The sequence below is a fragment of the Plectropomus leopardus genome, chromosome 9 (genome assembly GCF_008729295.1).
Source record: "Plectropomus leopardus isolate mb chromosome 9, YSFRI_Pleo_2.0, whole genome shotgun sequence".
NCBI classification, from domain to species: domain Eukaryota; kingdom Metazoa; phylum Chordata; class Actinopteri; order Perciformes; family Serranidae; genus Plectropomus; species Plectropomus leopardus.
The window spans coordinates 21,605,579-21,625,210 of record NC_056471.1 but is presented as its reverse complement, the minus strand read 5'-3'; the positions used below and the strand labels follow the sequence as shown (position 1 = coordinate 21,625,210).

General features: G+C 40.3%; 1 protein-coding gene across 1 annotated transcript in view; it reads right to left on the bottom strand.

Annotated features, from left to right (window-relative positions):
• fgf13a (fibroblast growth factor 13a) overlaps positions 1-8,744 on the bottom strand; it is a 125,992-nt gene extending 117,248 nt beyond the window's left edge. The window contains exons 1-2 of the mRNA XM_042493865.1: positions 8,216-8,744; positions 7,785-7,947 (exon numbers count right to left, since the gene is read on the bottom strand). Coding sequence (XP_042349799.1) covers positions 7,785-7,833 — 49 coding nt within the window. The 5' untranslated portion in view covers positions 7,834-7,947; positions 8,216-8,744. The remainder of the gene's footprint in view (positions 1-7,784; positions 7,948-8,215) is intronic.
• Between the last annotated feature and the right edge of the window lie 10,888 nt (positions 8,745-19,632).

Below are 19,632 nucleotides of genomic sequence, written 5' to 3'. Positions count from 1 at the left end.
CTCTCACAGCTACAGCGTCAGTAATTTAAAAACACTTATTTAGATGGCTAGTTTGTCTGATCACCACGTTTCCGTCTGAGTTTGTGTATCCCGGTGTTTGCGAAAGAGCAGCGAGATTCAGCAGAGAGCCAGATGTTTTAACATTCATGGCCATTTCGTTAACGGGGATTAAAACCCTTCAGTCCCTCTGAGTGACGATATTTAGAGAGGAAGCCAGATGACATGAGCAACTTAATGTCTACCAAGAGGAGTATTACCACGTAAAGAAATGACAAGAGTGAAAAAAACGAACATGCACTGAAAAAAAAGCCTATGCAGGGGACCAGTGACACCAGTGACATGTTTCACTGGTTCTGTACCCTGGGAAATTAAAATCAGAGGCAGGCATGTCCCAGTAGGCACTGAGGCGACGGCTCACATAGCTGTTCACCTCAAAAAACATGCAGCTCTGTGGATTACTAGCAGCAAGCTGACTAATGCACCACAACAGTCAGGTATTTAGAGATTTTACGGGCAGAACACTCCTGGCAGTGGTGACGTAAAACACAGTGCGATTCCATTTCAGAGTCGGGAGAAATAAGAAAAACATGTTGGCGGATGTATTTCACCACTAACTAATCAATAACTGGCCACTTCAAACTTTGGCACAACCAACTCCTAAGAACAAAACTTTCTTAGAAACAAATTGTGCAAAATCTGAGCCGAGAACCAGACGCCAATGCACCAGTCACAGGGCAGCCCGTGTCACTCAGAAACCCAAACTGACAGAGGAATTGAAGAGCGGGGGCTCTCAACATTCCAAAACAGCGATCAGCGTGCAAGTCAGCGATGGAGAGTGGCAGATCTCTGATGCGAGGCGAGCCAGTTTCCTCTGGGCAGTGTGGCCGGATCTGCGTCAGTACCAGGAAAGTATCTGACAGGCAACAACTCCACCACCCTGACACCACGAATACTTCCAGAAGAACATGTCCTCACACAGCCCAGTGTTTACATGTGACAAACTGTCTTTGGTGTGTTGGATATATTGTTGGCAATATAGAAAGTAGTTGTACTGTGAATAAGTACTTTAACTTTTCATTGACTTAAAACTTTTTGAAGTATTTTTCTGAACTGGGACTATCTGCACACAGTTCTCAACATGGAGATGCTAACAATAAATAACAAAGGACGTTTACCATGCGCTCGCAAACAATAGCACAAACAGCTACGAAACTTTTCTGTCAAAGAAACCTAATCTTACCAAATATGACAAGTTTGCTTTGGCTTCACCTACTCTTGACTTTAATCATTTTGATTGCTTTCCTCACTTTCTTTACTCTTTTTTGTGAACTGGGTTGAAATGCCAGTCAGAGTGATATCACTCAACTCAGGGCTCCACCGGGTCTGACATGATTTAACATGCTGAATGAGCCGAAAAACAGCGGACAAGACCCAACAAGGGCCGACTAGTACCAACAGTGCAGGACAGACTATAAAAACTAGGCCGACCCCACAGAGGCAAATCGTAGGCCCAGCACTGATTAACTGCTGACCGCCAGGGGCCCTTGCACGCACGTGTAGTGGGATCATTGACCATCTATCACATCAACAAACAGAGAAGGTGGGATTACAGTGCACACCCAGAGGGAGCAGGACTTCACTCTCTGCTCAGGACACCATTGTTTCACTATATCTGTACATAGCAAACGGTTATTTGCTGCTATATTAATGTTCTGAATATTATATACAGAAGATTTAATTTTTGCTTTCATAACTTTTAAATTGGTGATATTGTGATCTGTTGCAGTAAAATAGTCGTTGTGACAAGCGGTTGTCCAAAAAGTTCCCTCTCTAGATTGTACAGTCGCTAAGACGGATATAAAGGAGAAGAGTCTGAACTGAATTTTGTAATAATATTTGAGAGAAGAAATAATTTTAAGCTGACCCTGTCAAATAGCAGGAAATCCTGTGAGCTTGCTGGGTTCAAGATTTATTTGGAATCATTTTTCCAAACCCTAGGATTAGAATTTGTGGACCCCCCACCAGAAAATCTCCTGCAGTACTAGTTCGGCTCACACACATTAATGTGCCTGCACAAGAAGCTGTAGTGTGCATCGCTGCAACCTGTCAATTTATGCACTGTGGGATGCATACTGCTCATCACAGCTAAAAACAGACTTGGTAACTTTGACTCTGCAGACAATTTCAGTGTATTTTGATATATATATATATATATATATTATTACACAACAGCACATCTACCTCTTTACTACTACAATTCCAGCAATGCATGCAATCTTTGCACCACTGCAGATATATTTCAAACGTTCAATAAGAGATGACAACTAAAGCAGACAGCACAGACATTGACTACATATGAAATTATGTCATAATTAAACGTTGGGCAAATTCTTGACCACACGCTACTCAGAGGGGATTCTCTGAGATCTAGCCATTAGATGAAAAGACTTTAAACAACACTGTAGACAGTGTGCGGTCGTGCCGATGAGATTAGAGCAGGTGTCAGTGTTGTGGAGGAGTGAGCTGCCTGCATTGTGATTAATGAAGCAGCTCGAAACTCCTCTCTGGGCGTCTATTGATTCAGTTCTGTGGCTGGCCTCGCGCTGAATTAATCTGCCTGTGAATATGCAAGACTTATGCCTTCTGCTTCTGCCTTCAGACCTGCAATTTGAGGCGGACATGAATCCACTAGCTGACACTCAACACCCAAGAGTGGAGTCTATCAATGCGCTGCACTGTGATGAAGTGTGAGGAGAGTGACAGAAGTGCGGTCAAAGTTGATTAACTCTGCAAGGAGTGCATGCAGGAAAAGTGATCTTCAAACTAAACATGTGCTGAAAATGTAAAATGTGAGGGTGGCTATTAGACGAGATAGTATTAATGTCAAGAGGCCAAACAGCCAAGGTGGAAATGTGTGCATAATCGATGCCAGAACCTCGATGCAGTTCTGTTAATGGGCATAAACAAGAGTTGGTCTGAGTGTTCAAGCTCTGTGGTAAAGCTGAGAGAGTGTGTGTACGTCATGCTTTGACACATCACTTTTCTGCACAGCTTAGCTTCACAAGGACAAGGGGAAACTAACACAACGTGATTCACTGGTGTTGATACTGGAGCTCCCGCTACACATCACCTCCTTCTACCCCGCCATGTCTCCCTCTGTGTCTCTGCATACTTACTGCTTTCACGTGTTGAACTGTGGTCTTTCTGACTGAGCCACATAGGAGGGAGTGATTCACGTCTTAAAACTGCACTTAAAGAAGTGTTTCACCAATATAAAGAGGTTCCTCGCATAAATCTAGGCCATCTATGCAGTAGAAAGACACAAATACTTTCAAAACTTGGTACATGATCAGAGAAAAATAAAGTGAGGGAAAGGACTAGTACACTCGCTTTTGCTAAAGAGGTAGAAAACCTACAACTACCAGAATGCACTGCGCTGTACCAAACCAATAAACGCTCCTGCTGGTGGGTGACAGTGCAAACTCATTCCCTTGACACAATAGCGGCTGGCTGGTAACAAAATATCTCGTTTTACAGCTAAACAGTAACTTGAGATGAGTTTCTGAAAACATTTGAGGAGACAAATATGCAATGTAGTGACAAAATCTTGCTTTATATTTATCGCCGCTATTACAGCTGAGCAGGGCATTAAAATATGTTTGTGCAAACATTTTAAGGGAGAAATTGGCAGTGCAGTAACTTATTCTTGATTTCCTTCAGCACTGCCTAGTTTTACCGTTTTATCAGATTTTAGTCCAAATTCAAGAGAGAGAGAGGGTGGCGGGCTGTCTTTTGATCTGCTTCTATACTCTTTGTGTCCGCTGTGGCGGCACGGGTGGCAGGCAATACAAAAATTCAGAAGTACAGCAGTTCAAGCAGTTTTGATTGAAAGCTGGTTGAAAATTGTGCACTTCAGATTCTGATATTATTACAACTGGGACCACCGTAGAGAAAGGGCAATAATTACCTCCACCAAGGAGGTACCTTTTGGAGCAAGTCCATTGATAGGAGGCGCAGGATTACATAAAACTACTGGCTGAGTTTTCATGAAACTTGTTGGAAGGGTGTAACATGGGCCAAGGAAGAACTCATTAAATTTTTGGAGCGTATTCGAATCTCGGGGCAGATTCACAAATTATTCTTCACTTTCGTTAACATTGCAAGATAGGGCATATGGCCTTGGCGGAGATCCGCGCTCTCCGAGTGCCGTTCTGGTTCAATATAATTTTATTTGGAGGGAAGTAACTCCTGAAAAAGTTTTCTTTCCATCTCTCTGATTTCTGCTGTGTTTGTGTCTATCAACTTTTTTATAACAAACTAATTTCTTCTGTCAAATGGCTTTATGGGGTTTCTAAACCTGTAGATATCCAAGATATGTTCTAGTTATGGATTATATTGAATCAGTAATCATCTTTGTATGATCAGGGCGCTTGATGAAATGTAACTGAAACTAGAAGCCGCACAAACAAGTAGACACAGAGCTAATATAATAAAGATTACATACATTCATATGAAATTTTAGCAGGCTGGCTGATTGGTAGAGATAGCTGAGGCGCTGTGGATTGAGACTCCAAAATGATGAGAATAAATGAGAGGAGATGGGGCATCACTTCTGTTCTGAATAAGCAGAGCAGTCAGAAGCTTCTGCAGGCCAACAGCTTGCAGGGAGAAAAAAGGCTGTGGAGATGGCAGGTGGTTCCGGCTTTAATGGACTGTTTCCCTAAAATAATTTGTGGGACAGGTGGTTGCCAACGTTGGCAGGGTCAGTGCTGATTTCCCCTCGTGCAATTCCCTGCTCTTGTGCCATTCAAGTCTCTAATGGAGGGCAGCTGGCACCAAGTGACCCTGTCAGTGATGCAGATAATGAACTGCAGTTTTGTTTTTTGATGGGGTTTTTTTTTCGGAAGGCAGCAGAGCCACGCCAGCTTTTGGCTTCCTGCTGTGTGTCTATAAAACTAGACCACGCTTAGTCGAGCATTTGTGGTTTAGGTGATTTTTTTTTTTATCTTATCTGATAGTTTTGGAGATGGTGCCGCCCTAGGGCTTAAATGAGTCAGCTGTTCACACATGCCATTGATTTCCAGTGGGAGATGGGAGGGAAAGTTGCTGTGGAGGTTAATCTTAAAATCAATTATTTTGAGCATATTTTGCTGGCTGTATAGTCAGCATGATATGCCTGGCTATCACTATCCTTTAATCCATGTTTTGTTTTTTAGCTTTCTAAGTTAGTTTTGTTACATTTGTTTGGCACCATGTACAAAAAAACATGAATCACATACAAAGAGATGATGAGAGGGATGTTCTGTACTTGATTGAGCTATTAGCTCTGCATTCCCATGGCAGGTAAGTCTATAAGAAGCATCCTTCAAACTGATCAGGACAGATGTCGTTTAAAAGTAATACAATACCAGTACCCTTAAATTGACACCGATACCAACTGAGTACTACATTAAAAATAATCTTTACACATTTTTTATCAAACGCCACGGTGCGTGGTATAGCCATGCTTTCTGAACATTTTGGTGGTATCTCAGGACACTGAACTACCAACTGAAATACACTGCGCTCAACTTCACCACCCCACACACCGTATGGGTTGTAGTTGCTGCGGTAGTGGGCAAATCACAGGTTGTATTACATTGAAGAATGCAGTTTGCAAAACCATAAAAATAGTATTTTTTTTCTAGATCTAGGTACAAAAAAGATTTGATGCAGGTACTGTTTGACTGAAGAAGTGCCAATAGTACTTGGTACGGGGCATTTTGGGAGATACCTTAAGGCCCTGACACACCAAGCCTACGGTCGTCTGACAGACAATGTTGGGCCGTCAGTGAGCAGCTGTCGCCTTAGTCTTTGAGGCTCTCATCAGCTTTTGTTGGCTTTTTATTTCATTCAGCATGTTGAATCAGCGTCAGAGACGACAGAGCCAGTCGGTGAATGAAATCACGCGCACCAGAGGAAAAACGCAAGTCAATGAAAGTAAATTAACAGCTAAAGTCAAGGGGGGTAGAAACAAACTTGTTATATAAAGTAAGATTGTTTTTCTTTAGCCATTGAGCTCTTTAGCAGAAACATTTTTTTGATGGATTGTGTTGTTGTTAAGTGGCACACAGTAAATATGCCTTGTTCTTTCAACACTGGATTGCGTTTCTAAAGTGCTAACTAGCATCAAGAGGTTCTTCTGGTTTCCCTATTCATATGGCAATAACAGACTATCGATGTCTGCTGGTATGGAAAGTGATTTCCTCTCATGCAAGCCCTGGACAAAACGTGTTGGTTGGCTATAAAGGCTTAAAGGTATCAAATACCAATACTCAGCCCTCTAAAACTGAGAAGTTTAATAGAGGGCTTTATGTAGATGTGCAGTAAATACATCATTAAAGTAAAAAAGATCTTTTACACCTTTTATTTATGATTTATACAGCAAAAAAAATTTTTTTTTAAAATAGGGCTTGTATTTTTCAAGACTGTTCGTTGATCATATGAGTGTAAGTTAGTGCAAGCTTTAACAATAAGGTAAATACTTTTATTACAATAGTTCATTGTCCAATAATCATGTGGGACTAAAGCTTCCAGTAATTCTGTTGGATAATAACTCACATGGCCTACACATGAAATAAATGTGAAGTACCACTAAAGGAAAGTTTCTGCACACAGGCTAAGTTTAGTGTAGGTCATTATGGTGTAGCCATTACTGTATGCACCATTTATAGTAACATCACGTCATCACTTGTAGCAGTGCTGCCAAAATAAGCCAGTTAGCCTTATTGATTTGTTGTGAGCTTCTTAAACAGAGCCAGAACCTGACGACAAGGGGATCCAATTCAATTGCTCTACTGTAAATAAACAGGAAGGCTGCAGCGGGCAAGCTGCCACAGTGTAGTGCAGCTTATTATATTATAAAATGAGGTCATAGAAGTGTGATTCTAGTAAAGGATACAAAGACAAAAGGCTCAAATCTGATCTGTTGCAAATAGATCTGGTAATAAATGTACTGACGCAATGAAGCTGCGTCATTGTTCAGCACCACATGATTCATTTACTGATTTGTCTAATTGTTCAACAGAAAGCCAAAGGTGCAGTAATGTGTGTGCCGGTGCGTAAAGTGTCGTGCACATCCCCGTGTGCAGATGGAGCGGTTGATTAGTCCCGCCAGGTTTCTCTGGCAACCCTGTCTCCGCTCCGTGTCCATGGCAATGGACAGGCAGTTTACTTCCCTTTTTTTTTCCCCTGAGAGGTGAAGGAGCTGAATTTTTTACGCTATAGGTCATAAGCTCAGAGAGCGAAAAGGCTCCGCGCGTCATGATACAGATGTGATGTGCGGATGCGGAGAAGGTGCGAGCAAGAGAAACACAAAGGGACATTTCAACAGGATGCCAGTGACACAATAGCACATCACTGCCATCGCTTCAACGCTGTAATGTTTACTTTTAACGCAAACACCATGCTCATTCTCCATCTGTAGCCTACCGCTCTGCAACATATTGGTTCTTTCGCTTTGCATGATTGTTTTTAACGATCACCAAGTCAATGCGAGTAAAGCATGTGATCTGAAACCAACACATCGTGCAGCATGTAGGCCTACAGCAGCGACTGCTCAGATCTTAAACAGCAGCAACATCCACATGCACCGTGCTGGGAATGGCTCCACCATCCACTGGCTGTTATTGTCTCCACCTCAGAGGGTGACTGGAGCAGCACCATGTAGGGGATGAATGGTGGCGTTAGATAAACCTGTGATTTAGGGTTAAAGCACTCTGTGGAAGGCAAGGCTCGCCTCTTACCCTTGGAAGCATCCTTGTCTTCTTTAGGCTTCGCCACTTTTCCGCTCATAGATCCCAGTTTGGATGTGTAATTCCCGATTTAGACAAGAATCGAAATCCTTTTAATTGCTGACTGTCCTCAATGAAATCTTTAGCACAGGTTCCAGGTGCTGAGATAAGGGTTCTGTGGAGAGAGGAGAGATTCATCAGAAATGGAGCGTTTGGTGTTAAAGCAGGGGCCATGCAGCGAGACAATGGACCGTGGGAGCTACTCGAGGAGCGAGCTTTATCAATTGGATATCAGTGGAAACATCCAACTATTGATGCTCTCCAAACACACACGCGACACGACAAAGAGAGCGCACAAACACCAAGATTCAGCCTGCTGTGTGTGCGTGTGTGTGTGTGTCTTTGCACCTTCTCCAGTGTCTTAAAAGCACGCTCTGACCTACCTTATCTCCTCCACGTTTTCTGCTACATCAATGCACATTGATGAAAGGAAATGCTCCCACCATGAATCCCGTTATGTTGCATACAAAAATCACGACCTGCTCTGCTGTGACAAAGGAGAGAAAAAAGCGGAGAAATGGAGCGCAGGTTGTGTTGGGGTTTTTTTTTTCCAGATGTGTTCAACCAGCGTTGAAAAATAAAAAAACAAATTAAAATAGAGGTCAAAACACTGAAGCGTCCGATGTGCAAACAAAGCTCAGGGGAAGAAATGCCATCCAGTGTAGCTTGAGCGACCAGGTTTTCTTGTGTGAGGCTTTTCCTCCTGACGAGCTGAGCTCCTCTTAACGCTCGGCGGGCAGAATCAACAGGATACACAACGCGAGAGCGCCAATTCACACCGTGGACATTTGTTTTTTGGACTCGAGCTGCACCGCTGAGATGAAAACGAGCCCCATCCGTAAGATGCGGTCAGTGTGTGTGCTGTGTTGTTCGACGTGCTGGAAGAATTAAAGCGGGATGTTGCGCTGCATGGTGCACACCATCTTGCTGTTGCTCTCAATCAGTTGCCTTTGCGGAGCAATGCGTCATCCCATTCACATACAGCTTGCGCATTTACCTCTTATAGCCTGCGATCTGAGGGGTTTTCTTTGACTTTTATAAAATGCAGGAGATGTCGTTTGCAACAAATGGATGAACAGAGGATAAAAGTATTTTAAAAAAAAGAAAGCAGTGGCTAATTAATTTGTGCTTTGATTTGTGATTCCAGATATAGACTTACTAGACAGTTTAAAACGAAAACTAAACAAAATGGCATTTAAATAAATATATTTCAGTAATATGGGCTATAGAGAATTAGTAATGGCGTAGACTGAGAAAAGGTAAAGGAAACTCAGTCAAATAATTAACAACTATTTACTCGACCTATACATGGGCGGATTATGGGACAATGGGCCCCTGGGCACATTCAAAAGGCCCCCCCACCTCTCTTCCAGGAGCAAGAAACGCAACTTTGTGGTTCTTTTGCCTCTCTTTTTGTTGTTGTTGTTGTTTTGCTTCTTTCTGTAGTTTTTGCATCCTGTAGTGCTTTTGTGGGGGGTTTTAGTGGTTTTGTTTCTCTTTGTAGTTTGTTTGTGGTCATTTTTAGTCTCCTGGTTGCAAATTTACATTTTCCAGGAAAGCATAGGAATGGCCCGCCCTGCTGTTATTATCTTATATGTATTGCCTTTGCTGGTTGGACTGGTTAGGTGTAGGCAAACGGGTTGAGATTGTATGATTGATAATGATATTGAATGTATGCAATATTTGTAAAATAATGGTTTGGTTTTGTGAACTGCTTTGACAGTAAAATATGTTTTGTTCATGCTAATAAAGCTATTTGAATTTGATTTTGAGATTGATTAATGTAAAGATAAGGATGTTAGGGTAAGACAGTTAGAGGCAAAGTGAGGCAGTGTTGGGACACTGTTTTGCTGTCCCAGGAAACACACTTTGGGCCCCTTGGCCTGTGCCCAGTAGGACCATTCAGCAATCCATCCATGAGCCTCAATAATATGGTTATACATATGCATCGTAATGGGTGTTGCAAGTTAAGCAGATCCGGGATGACTGTGGTTTTTCAAACCTCCAACTCACACAAAAGTGTAAAAACATGCTTGAAACTAACTGTTGAACAGAGGCTGAAAGATCAGTTTATACAAAAAGATGGGCTTAGAAGAATGACATCATGCAATATTTCTGTAGAAATAAAACAAAAGTTTGAACTGGAAAAGTATCTGTTGCATGAAAGGTAAAGGCAGGCTATCTGTAATTTAAGAGTGAATAACATCACAAGTCCTAAAGTCAGCAGAAGATTTAAAAGGCTGGATAGAAACCAGACGAGTATCATTTGAGAGATCAGTGTCATATTTTCCCCATATTTTCATGTTTTCCCTAAAGTGTTATTTAAATTGCCCATCCATGCATCAATTTTGTTCAGATAAGCTAAAGTTACCTGTAAACCAGGACCTTTTTTAAAAATGCCATTTCCTTGTTTAAGTAACATTTGTTGTTTTTGTCTGCCCAGAACATCACTGGTTCCCATCTGCAGAGGATCAGCGACCGTGGTGAAGTGAGGTGTCTGCACAGAGCCCAAAAGATACTGAAAGACAGCAGCCACACCAGCCGCAGCCTGTTCACCCTTCTGGGAAAAGATGCAGAAGTATCTGCTGCAGAACCACCAGACTACAGAGCAGCTTCTTTCCCCAGACTGTGAGACTCCTCAACTCCTCCTTCCACACCAAAAGATGTAGCAGGACTTAGGATCACCTTAAAATGTAATTTCGCGAGCCATCATTTTGTCACAATTGTAGGTTATTTTTGTGCTACGTACCATGTGATCATGTTTTTGAGTCACATAAAATAATTTCAGTGAAAATGAAAATAATCTGCACAGGTCCAGCCTGCAACAATGATATGCTGCTCAGTCTGTTTATGAGGCATTTGTTGCATATACTAGACTCATAATACTGCTATGTAAAACAAGGTCACTGCAACTAGATATAAACCAAAAAATATCGTGCCAATGACAACTTGGTGAAGTTTGGGTGTGGAAATGCATCAATTGTGCCATTTTCTTAAAATCTCTGCTCTCTGAGCTCACTGCACAGTCGTGCTGAAAAGTTTTCCACTGACTGCGGGTCAGCAGATTGGGTTTAGTCTGCAATAACCACTATAACAAAAGTTTCAGTGACAGTGGCATATTTTAGCTTGTTAAAGAAGTTTTCGTGATATCACAGCACAGGTAGCAGAGAAATCCGCATCAGCCTGTTTCAATAGGTTGACATTGGCTTAGCACCAATAAGAAATGCATGACATGTAGGTTCCTCCATCATTTTTTGTTTAAAATCAGGACTATATGTTCCATACCATTAGCAGGAGATCAGCTTATGTATTCATCAGCCCATATTAGGTTTACATAGTTTACAGGAATCCTATTTTCTGACTCACCTCTTGTGGTATCTCAACATGCAAAAGTTTGAGTTTTATTTGTCTTGGTTTTGATGTATTTGTCCCCAAATATTAGTGTTCTCACAATACAATGGGGGTCAAATTTGCAAACTGTTTGCCAGCTACTTCCCACCAAAGAAATTCACTATTCTTGTAAAAAAAAACAACTTTACTTAGCATTTACGAGTAATAAAAGCTATTCTCTGCAGCATGTTGGTATAATTTATTTGATTTAAATTATGAGGGGTCCTTACCTTTTAAAATGAAGCCCGAAAGTTAAACCTCATCCATGGACTCGCATTAAGCCGTCCAGTCGAAATAGCGAGTGAGCGACACTTACAGCCAAAAATCCAAATTGTTTCCAGGCTTCTTAATCCACTTTTGAGGTCACTAGAATAATTAAAAGTCTTAGTGTTAATTTTATCAGCTGTCATTCAGAAGTCCCAGTCCAGTCCCAGTCTGATTTTTGCAGGCCTTATGTCACATCTCTCGGCGCTGCAGGTCTGTTCGCAGTCAGTGGCAGCAGACGAAAAAGACCTGCGGGTTGAGGGTTACAAGGTCTATATAGTTGCTATTTTTAGAAGAAACAGGACTCCTTTCCAACTTTCTTTGCATGCTCAAATCATCCTAAGACATCTAAGGCACACTGAAGTCTGTTTTAATGAGTGACTGCCTCAAATGCTCAAATCATTAATAAGCTCATTTTTATTATTTCTTTTTTTTATAGCCATTTAGACACATTGAAGTTAAATAAAGTTCACTTTAAAGCCAACAGGCTTCAACTGTCTATAATTCATCTTTTCATATTGTTGCATTGTGACTATTTCTGTCACTGTGTACATTATACTGTTTGTGCATATACGTACAGGTTGTATATATCCCTTCTTAACTACCTATGCATTATCTGTGTTTCCTTATATAGCTTTAACAGATGGCAGTCTCCAGTCTCTGGTTAGTTTACCTGTTCTCTTTGCATTAGTATTTATAACTCTTGACTGTTACAGTTTAAAACACTCTTGATAGATTGTCTTATCTTGTCTTGTCCATGTCCCTTTTTATTTTTATTCAACCACAATTCAAAGCCCCAAAAAAAGCCCAGACAGTATTTTCAGTCTCATCCGTTTAGAGTGCTTTGGTCTTTTCTTTTCTCTCTTTTTTTTTGGACAAAAATGTATTGATTTATTCCTCTTTTTTCTGAATCATGAGATCTGACAGCTTCTTAGCATTTGCTGACAGCAAGCAGGTGCATGGTTACTATTTATGAGAGCAGCTATCATAGAAATAGAATAAGAGTAGAACAGACATTCCCATTTAAATCAGTGTAGCAGGATGGATATTTTTATGAGCACCGGTGCCATTGCAACAGTGGTAGCAGGCTAACTTCCTTATATAAACCTCAATATAAATAAACTGACTTGTGGTAAGTCGTGAAGTCACTGAGATGAGGTTTTGCAGAAACGACCAAGTGAGCAGTGGAGTATACATTTTCAAATGAGCAACTGTTACTTTAAAAACATTACTATAACTTTTATTTCCCTGCAAGACAAACTAAGATAGTTTTGGTGAGTTTAATTTTGTTTCTGTTGAGTTTGAATGAAGCGTGTTTTAAAATGGGCTTACTTTAGTCTAAGTTTGGTGAAAAAGACAAACTTTGATTGGTAAACAGTAATATTTTTTTGATTACCAAGAAAAACGGGTGTAAGAATAAAACCAAAACTGAGTTCTCAAACTAGTGAGTGTAACAAAGTTTGACCAGCACAAAAGGAAATGGCGACTGCTGTTAGCTGTTATGGTAATAACACGTCACTGGGGCCGTAAATGACCTAAAGGTCCTGTCTATTTATGCTATTTTTATGGCATCTATCTTAGCACCAGACCAGAATCAAGGAGACTGTGAATCAATAGGAGCTGACCACCCAGCGGCTGAGGGGTCAGTGGGGGGAGGGGACGACCCAACTGAACCAAGTATTATCACACATACACAAATACACAATAAGCGAAGAGTCTCATTTCTAGGGAAAATTGTATTGATTTATATTTTAAAAACTTCTTTTTCTCATTTCATGTATTTTAACTAGTTAAGTGGCCTCAATCAGAGTATTTTTATATTATAATAATTAAAACCCTAACCATACACAATTTTCCTAATCCTAAATAACATATCCTTAATTTAACCATGACAGTTACAAATACATATTTTAATCCCAACAATTGTGGTATTTACAATGTACAATGAGACATTTTTGCAGACCCCATTCCATAAACAATGAAAGTAAAATGATAAATGGACTGTACTTGTATAGCGTAAGGTGCCACCTGCTACTCAGTAATCATTCACGCGCACTCTCACTCCGATGAGTGTTCGATTTGGGGTTCAGTAACTTGTCCAAGGATACTTTGACATGTTGCCCGGAGGAACCGGGGATTAAACCGCTGACCTTCCAAATTAGAGGACGACCCGCTCTACCTCTTAGCCACAAAGCGCGTACCACAAGTCCTTCAGTGGTGTAAATACTGTTGAGTAAAGCGTCCAGAGTTCATAAACTGGCACTAATAGAAGGGGAAGTGTGTGGCGTGGTCGGGGAATATGTTAGATGCATATGTAGTTGGAAATGTAAATAATATATTAGTAACATTTTAAGTGTTTTTACTTTTTTTTTATTGTTATTATTTAATTGCAATAGTTCCTTCAGTCTCCTCCAGGCAATATATTTACATTACACCTCAGTACATTGCACATTTTTGTAGTTGTTTTAACAATTGAATTAATGAAGATAACTAAGAGGCTCAAACACAAACATATTCACACAAACTGACAAAGCTGAGAAATATATTTGGATTTGCACACACCAACAACTAAAATTAAAAAAAGCAATAAATAAATAAATAAATAAATAAATAAAGAATAAAATAAATCAATAAATAAAGATAAAAAAAAGAAAACAATAATAAAAAAAATAAATTAAGACAAAAAGGGGAAGGAAAAAATGGTAGGACAGGGTAAGTGGGGTTGTTGGGTTTGGGATAGGTGAGGGGACAGGAGGAACTAACTAACTAACTTTTTTGGGCAGGACCAAAATGACAAATCAGTTTGTAAATTCTTTTGGAAACACATTGCTCCATTTATTTATTTGGAAGTGTTTTTACTGAGACTGTGGCTGAGATGTTTTGTGGAGTAATATCATCATAAGGCTTCTTGCCTCAGCTAATGTGATATACAGGAGTGAAATGAGGTAGAGCTGTGACACAACAGCCAGGCGTGTGCACGTATGCTGGGAATGAGGTATAAAGAGCGAGGGTTAGAGAGAGTGTACGTAAATGTCAGTGGGCTGTGTTCCCACTGTGTCCGTGGCCTGTGGCCCCCTTTGACCTTTCCAGCAGGGCATCGCTGTGCAGGCCTACATTCACCCCCAGCCCGTTTAAAGCAAAGCCCTGCAGCCCAGTAAGTACAGCACAAACAAACTCCTGACTCAAACTCTGTCACCTCTGATGCCACATCACAGGCTGCGTCCACTAATGCCACAGAAAAATCCCGAATCACTTCTGTTTGTCTGCTGATTGTGGGGTTTCTGACGGAAAATGCGGCGTCCCTCATAAAATATTTATTAAAATGTTCTCATGAGAGGCATGTTACTGTAAGTCGTGTTTTTATGGTAGCTACTCTGGCTTATATATTCATTCAAGATTTTATTATTTCTGCCAAACAAACCTTTTTAAACACAAATGTTTTTATTGACTTCCATGGAAACGTATTCTAAAAGATACACTTTGTTATAATTATAGCATGCTTGCATGACCTTACATGTGCAAATTTGCTCCTGATTCACTGTTAACGTTTTAAAAAATTACCTTTGAATTTTGGTTTATCCCAATGATAGATAAGATGTATGAGACATTTTTCGAAGCAACTAAAGAAAAATAAAGACTGGCAGTGGTCAAAATTTGTTATTATTTGTTTGTTTTTTATGACGTAGCCACTGCATTAAAGGCTTTTTAATGTAATTCCTCCTTAATTTCCAAATTTTTAAGTGCCTGGGTTTCCTTCCTGTTTAACTAAAGAAAAATGTTACGATCTCAACATTCATAAAACTTATTATCTAAATCTCAAATGCACACACACTAACCTTGTCACCTGTGCCCAGCAGCCTGCAGTATACTGTGTTATGGCAGATTAGGTTGTCCAGTGGTATTCGTCATTTCAGTATTTAAGCAGACATAATGTTACATAATATTCAAGTCACAAAAAATCACTCAAGGCGGCACAGTGTCTTTGGTGAGAAGAAAACACATGTTCTGTGTTTGCCCTATGGGTGTATAAAAAGAACAGAATACAGCATTTTAGATGGGGCAAGTGTAGGGGTGAAATAATTTAATCGTACAGCTCTTCTAGACTTTCGAAAAATTTTATCAAATGAAACAAATCTAAGAGTGATACAAATAATTTTGCAGGGGATGTGACACTAAAAAAAGGCATCCACTGATTTATAGACATCTCTTTGACGATATAAGTCTATGTGAAAAAGTCTTTTTGGCCCCATGGTATCAAATGACAGACACAGAAATTGTAATTCTACTTTTGGCCATGTTGAAAATTGGCTTCAAACCCTGTGCACTTTCAAGGGGGTGCTGGTTTACTCCGGGCACCGCTGTTTATTCCAATATTTGTAAAACGTGGTTCAGAAAGATTGTTTGTTGTTTTTGTGGTTTTACTTTGTTGGCATGGCTGTGGGAAGTAAGGGTGCCCCTGCTGGACAAAGTCAACATCACAATACTCGAAAAAATGAAAGAAAAAAAAAAAAGGAAATAAAATTTATTTTTTTTCTGTTGGTATTTACCAAAAATGAAGGCTTGAGTAAGCTTTAAAAATTAATTAGAAACAATGAATAATTACTAGTTATTAGAATTACGCTAAGCATCATGGTCAACGGACGTTACGTAGGCTACTGTTGGTCAGCTTGCGGTAGACTCACGCACCAGTCCCTGATGAATGTACACACAGACATTTCGAAAAGTTTGGACATTAATGCACTCATGAGTGACTTTATCTCAAAACCCCCTGAGTGCCAAGCCACTTTTGGAGTGACATAAGTGACGCACAAACCCAGCAAAGGTACAGTGTCTGTTCTAATAAGAGCTGTCGCCGTGCAGTTTTACACCGTTTTTGGGCCGGTATTTTCACGCTGGTAATTGTGCTGTAAAAAATTGTTTGGTGATGTTTTGTGCTGTGCAAGCTGGCCTTTTGGATTGCTTGGAATTGCGCATTTGGATATGTCCTGGTCTGCTGTGCGCAATGTGTTGATGGCCCCGTTTTTTTGTACTAAGCAGGCGCATAATAGTTTAAAGACTGGCTTCAGTGGATATGCCGATGATGATTTGTGTGCCTGTCTGTGTGTGCGTGTGTGCGTGCGTGCGCGGCCGAAGGTTAAAATACTGTGTGTTTTGGATATGTGTGCAGTGCTCTGATTGACTTAACTTGTAAAACTATGAGTAATCTGTTCTCGTTCACTATGTGCAACGGAGTATGGTGACATAAATCTTTATTGCAGCAGCGCATGTTATAATAGAATGTTACAATATGAAGGGATTTTTCACAATATATGCCTTCAGAAAAAAATCATTAAAATCGATTCATACTTAAGAGGATCATCCTACACAAAATGCAGCTCTTATCACAGCACCCCCAAACTCGAAACGTCTTCCCACGGTTCTGTTTGTTGGTATCAGTCGAACCTTTACTTGTCTTAGATTTGTAAAGAGTTGATTTGTTGACACCATGTTGTTTCTAGTGTGGTTTTCCAATGGTCATATCAAGGTATTCAGAATGAGTATTGTTGGCTGTTGTTAGAATGAGTAGAGTAATGGTAGAATGATTGAAAAATGAAGGAGACAATGAAAAAAAGATTAAAATGGATTAAAACTGAATCAGCATCTCTCAGATCCCTGCACTGCACACACAAAAATTTTTCCATTTTCCCAATGTCACATTTTCAGCTTTTTGCTTGCAAAAGCTTTTTGCACAAAGTTTTTTTTTTTTTTTAATTACACCAGATTTTAATAGATGTTCATGTTATTTTATCCACATCCTAAAAGCACCCTGTGCTATACATACCTGGTCACAGTTAATAAACATCACTTTAATCAAATATTATATTTTGAAGTAATTTATGCACACAGAGCTGAAATTGTATATTTATCACGGCAGTCATTTAAAAATCAATTTCCAATTGCTTGAATAACAGCCACTCACCCATCTGCTCTCTGAGCTGACTTATAAATCAGTTGCATAGGATGATAAACTAACACTGGACCAATAGCGAAGGGGCTGCTTGATTTGTAACCTGGCCGGGCTGAAAATCACCCAAGGTGCTATTTGTGTAGGAGCCAGTATGGCTGCTTGGAGGGATCAGTCCTAAAAATTGTTCTTTAGGGCAGGCGGTGAGATGTCGGAGGGTGATTAATGTTCCAATGTTGTGCAGCAGGATAACTCATCTGCCACTGTTTGTAGGTGTTAGCCTGATTCGAGCTCTGAGTGGGGCTGATAAGGTAATCAGGCTGGTTCTGTTACACAGGTGCTGATGACAGTGGATACAAGCTGGAGGTCCAGAAGTGTTTGTAGAATCTGTGTCTGTATTTTGTGTAATATTGGTTGGAATCATCTCAATATTCAGTCTCGCTCAAAAAGTGCCAAAATCTTTGGCACAACAAGACAAACGTCTAGTGACATTCACTTTTATCAGTGAATTGCAGGTTTACTATTGAAGTAAATGGTAGATTTACTCAGTTAATAGAGAACATGGACACTATAAAAATATATTTCATTTGCTTGCTCATACTTTGGGAGTTGTTAGGAGGTTAAGAGGTTAAGATTATGCAGCATTATGCAGGAGAGGTCAATGCCGCGTGTTGTGCATCAGGCAAAGCAAATAAAATATTCACATGTTGTCCTCATAATATGATGAATAATAGCAGAAAATGCAGCATAATAAAAGCCGAGGACTAAAAATGAAAATGAAGGCCGTACAACGTGCGTCTGTGTGTTTATGTTTGTGTCCATACGCCCGCACATAAAATTGATGTATTTCATCAAACGCTACTTGCAGGACATTTGCACCTGCTCATTTGTCTCAGATCCTTGCGGAGCTCAGTCGCACTGACCTCAGTTTCAAAGGTCAGAATGGGGTCAGCAAGTTATTTGAAAACTAAAGCGGTCAGGGTCAAAAGGTGTGACGAGATGTCATATTTCTGTCACGTCTCCCTATAACACACCACATAATTGACTTGGCTGCTCCCCAGATTGCATTTTTATATCCCTCATGTCACAGAGTCAGGGTGTGCTTTGGCTGTGGGACAGATGATCTACATGTATTTGCTGCAGCTGCCAGTTATCTCAGGTGATGACGTTTTTATCTCTTCACTGGCAGGTGAGTTATTTTCACTTTGCTATGTAAAGAGTGCAAAGTTGGAATTGATTTATTATTGTGGAAAACATCATTTGACCCGTTTCCACCTCATTGGCTCTGTCCAGTGTTGCTTTTTGCAAACTCATTTTTGACATTCAGGAAAACAGTGAGCTTCACAGGCACTTTCTGACCAGGAGGGATGGGAGCTCCACTTTTCATTAACGGTGGCTGAACATCCCTGAGCCGGCAGCGTCTGTCAGCCCGGGTGCATCACGGCTCACAGGACCAGGAGTGGACTTGAGCTCTCATTTTCCTAGGAACTCATAATAATACTGTGTTTCTGGGTCACTATTGGCAAGAGTGAGTACATGTAGTTGTGCAAACTGAAGCACTAGATTATTTTCTTTATTTTCTTCATTTGTCCCACAGCTGCACATGTAGTTACTTTAATAAAAACAAAAGCATGCACCCATAAATCTTTACAAATTTAACTAAACCTATGAACTAATTATACCAAGCAATACTGGGTCACTGACCCATTTACAGTGACCTTACCTGGTTTAAAATGGAATCACATCAGGACGGAAATATTATTTCTCCTTGTACTCGAGTAAAGGACTTTAGGAAGTCTTCCATCTCATATAGGAAGTGATCTAAATAAAGTATGATTATGGTATTTTTTCTTTTTTTTACATGTTCTACATAATATCAAGGCAGTTGTTGAGACGTCAGTGTGTTTGGCTTGTTGGGGATGCGTTTGGGCAAGCAGGGGAATGGGTGTGAAACATCAGGCTTTTAAATTACTAAAATGACTGTACTAATTAACAGAGCGAGACTCTCAAATATCACATTAATGTCAATGACTTTATCGAGAGGAGGGGGGGACTGAGGGGAGCCATGCTTTGAGGCCCGCAGTGCTTCTTTTTACAGCTCACATCATAGAAGCTCCCTGTGGATATTACTGTACGAGCCCACAAGACTATAGTGTGTAGTGAAACAGCCAGTAAGGCAAGTGTAGATTTAGTCTCTGAGTA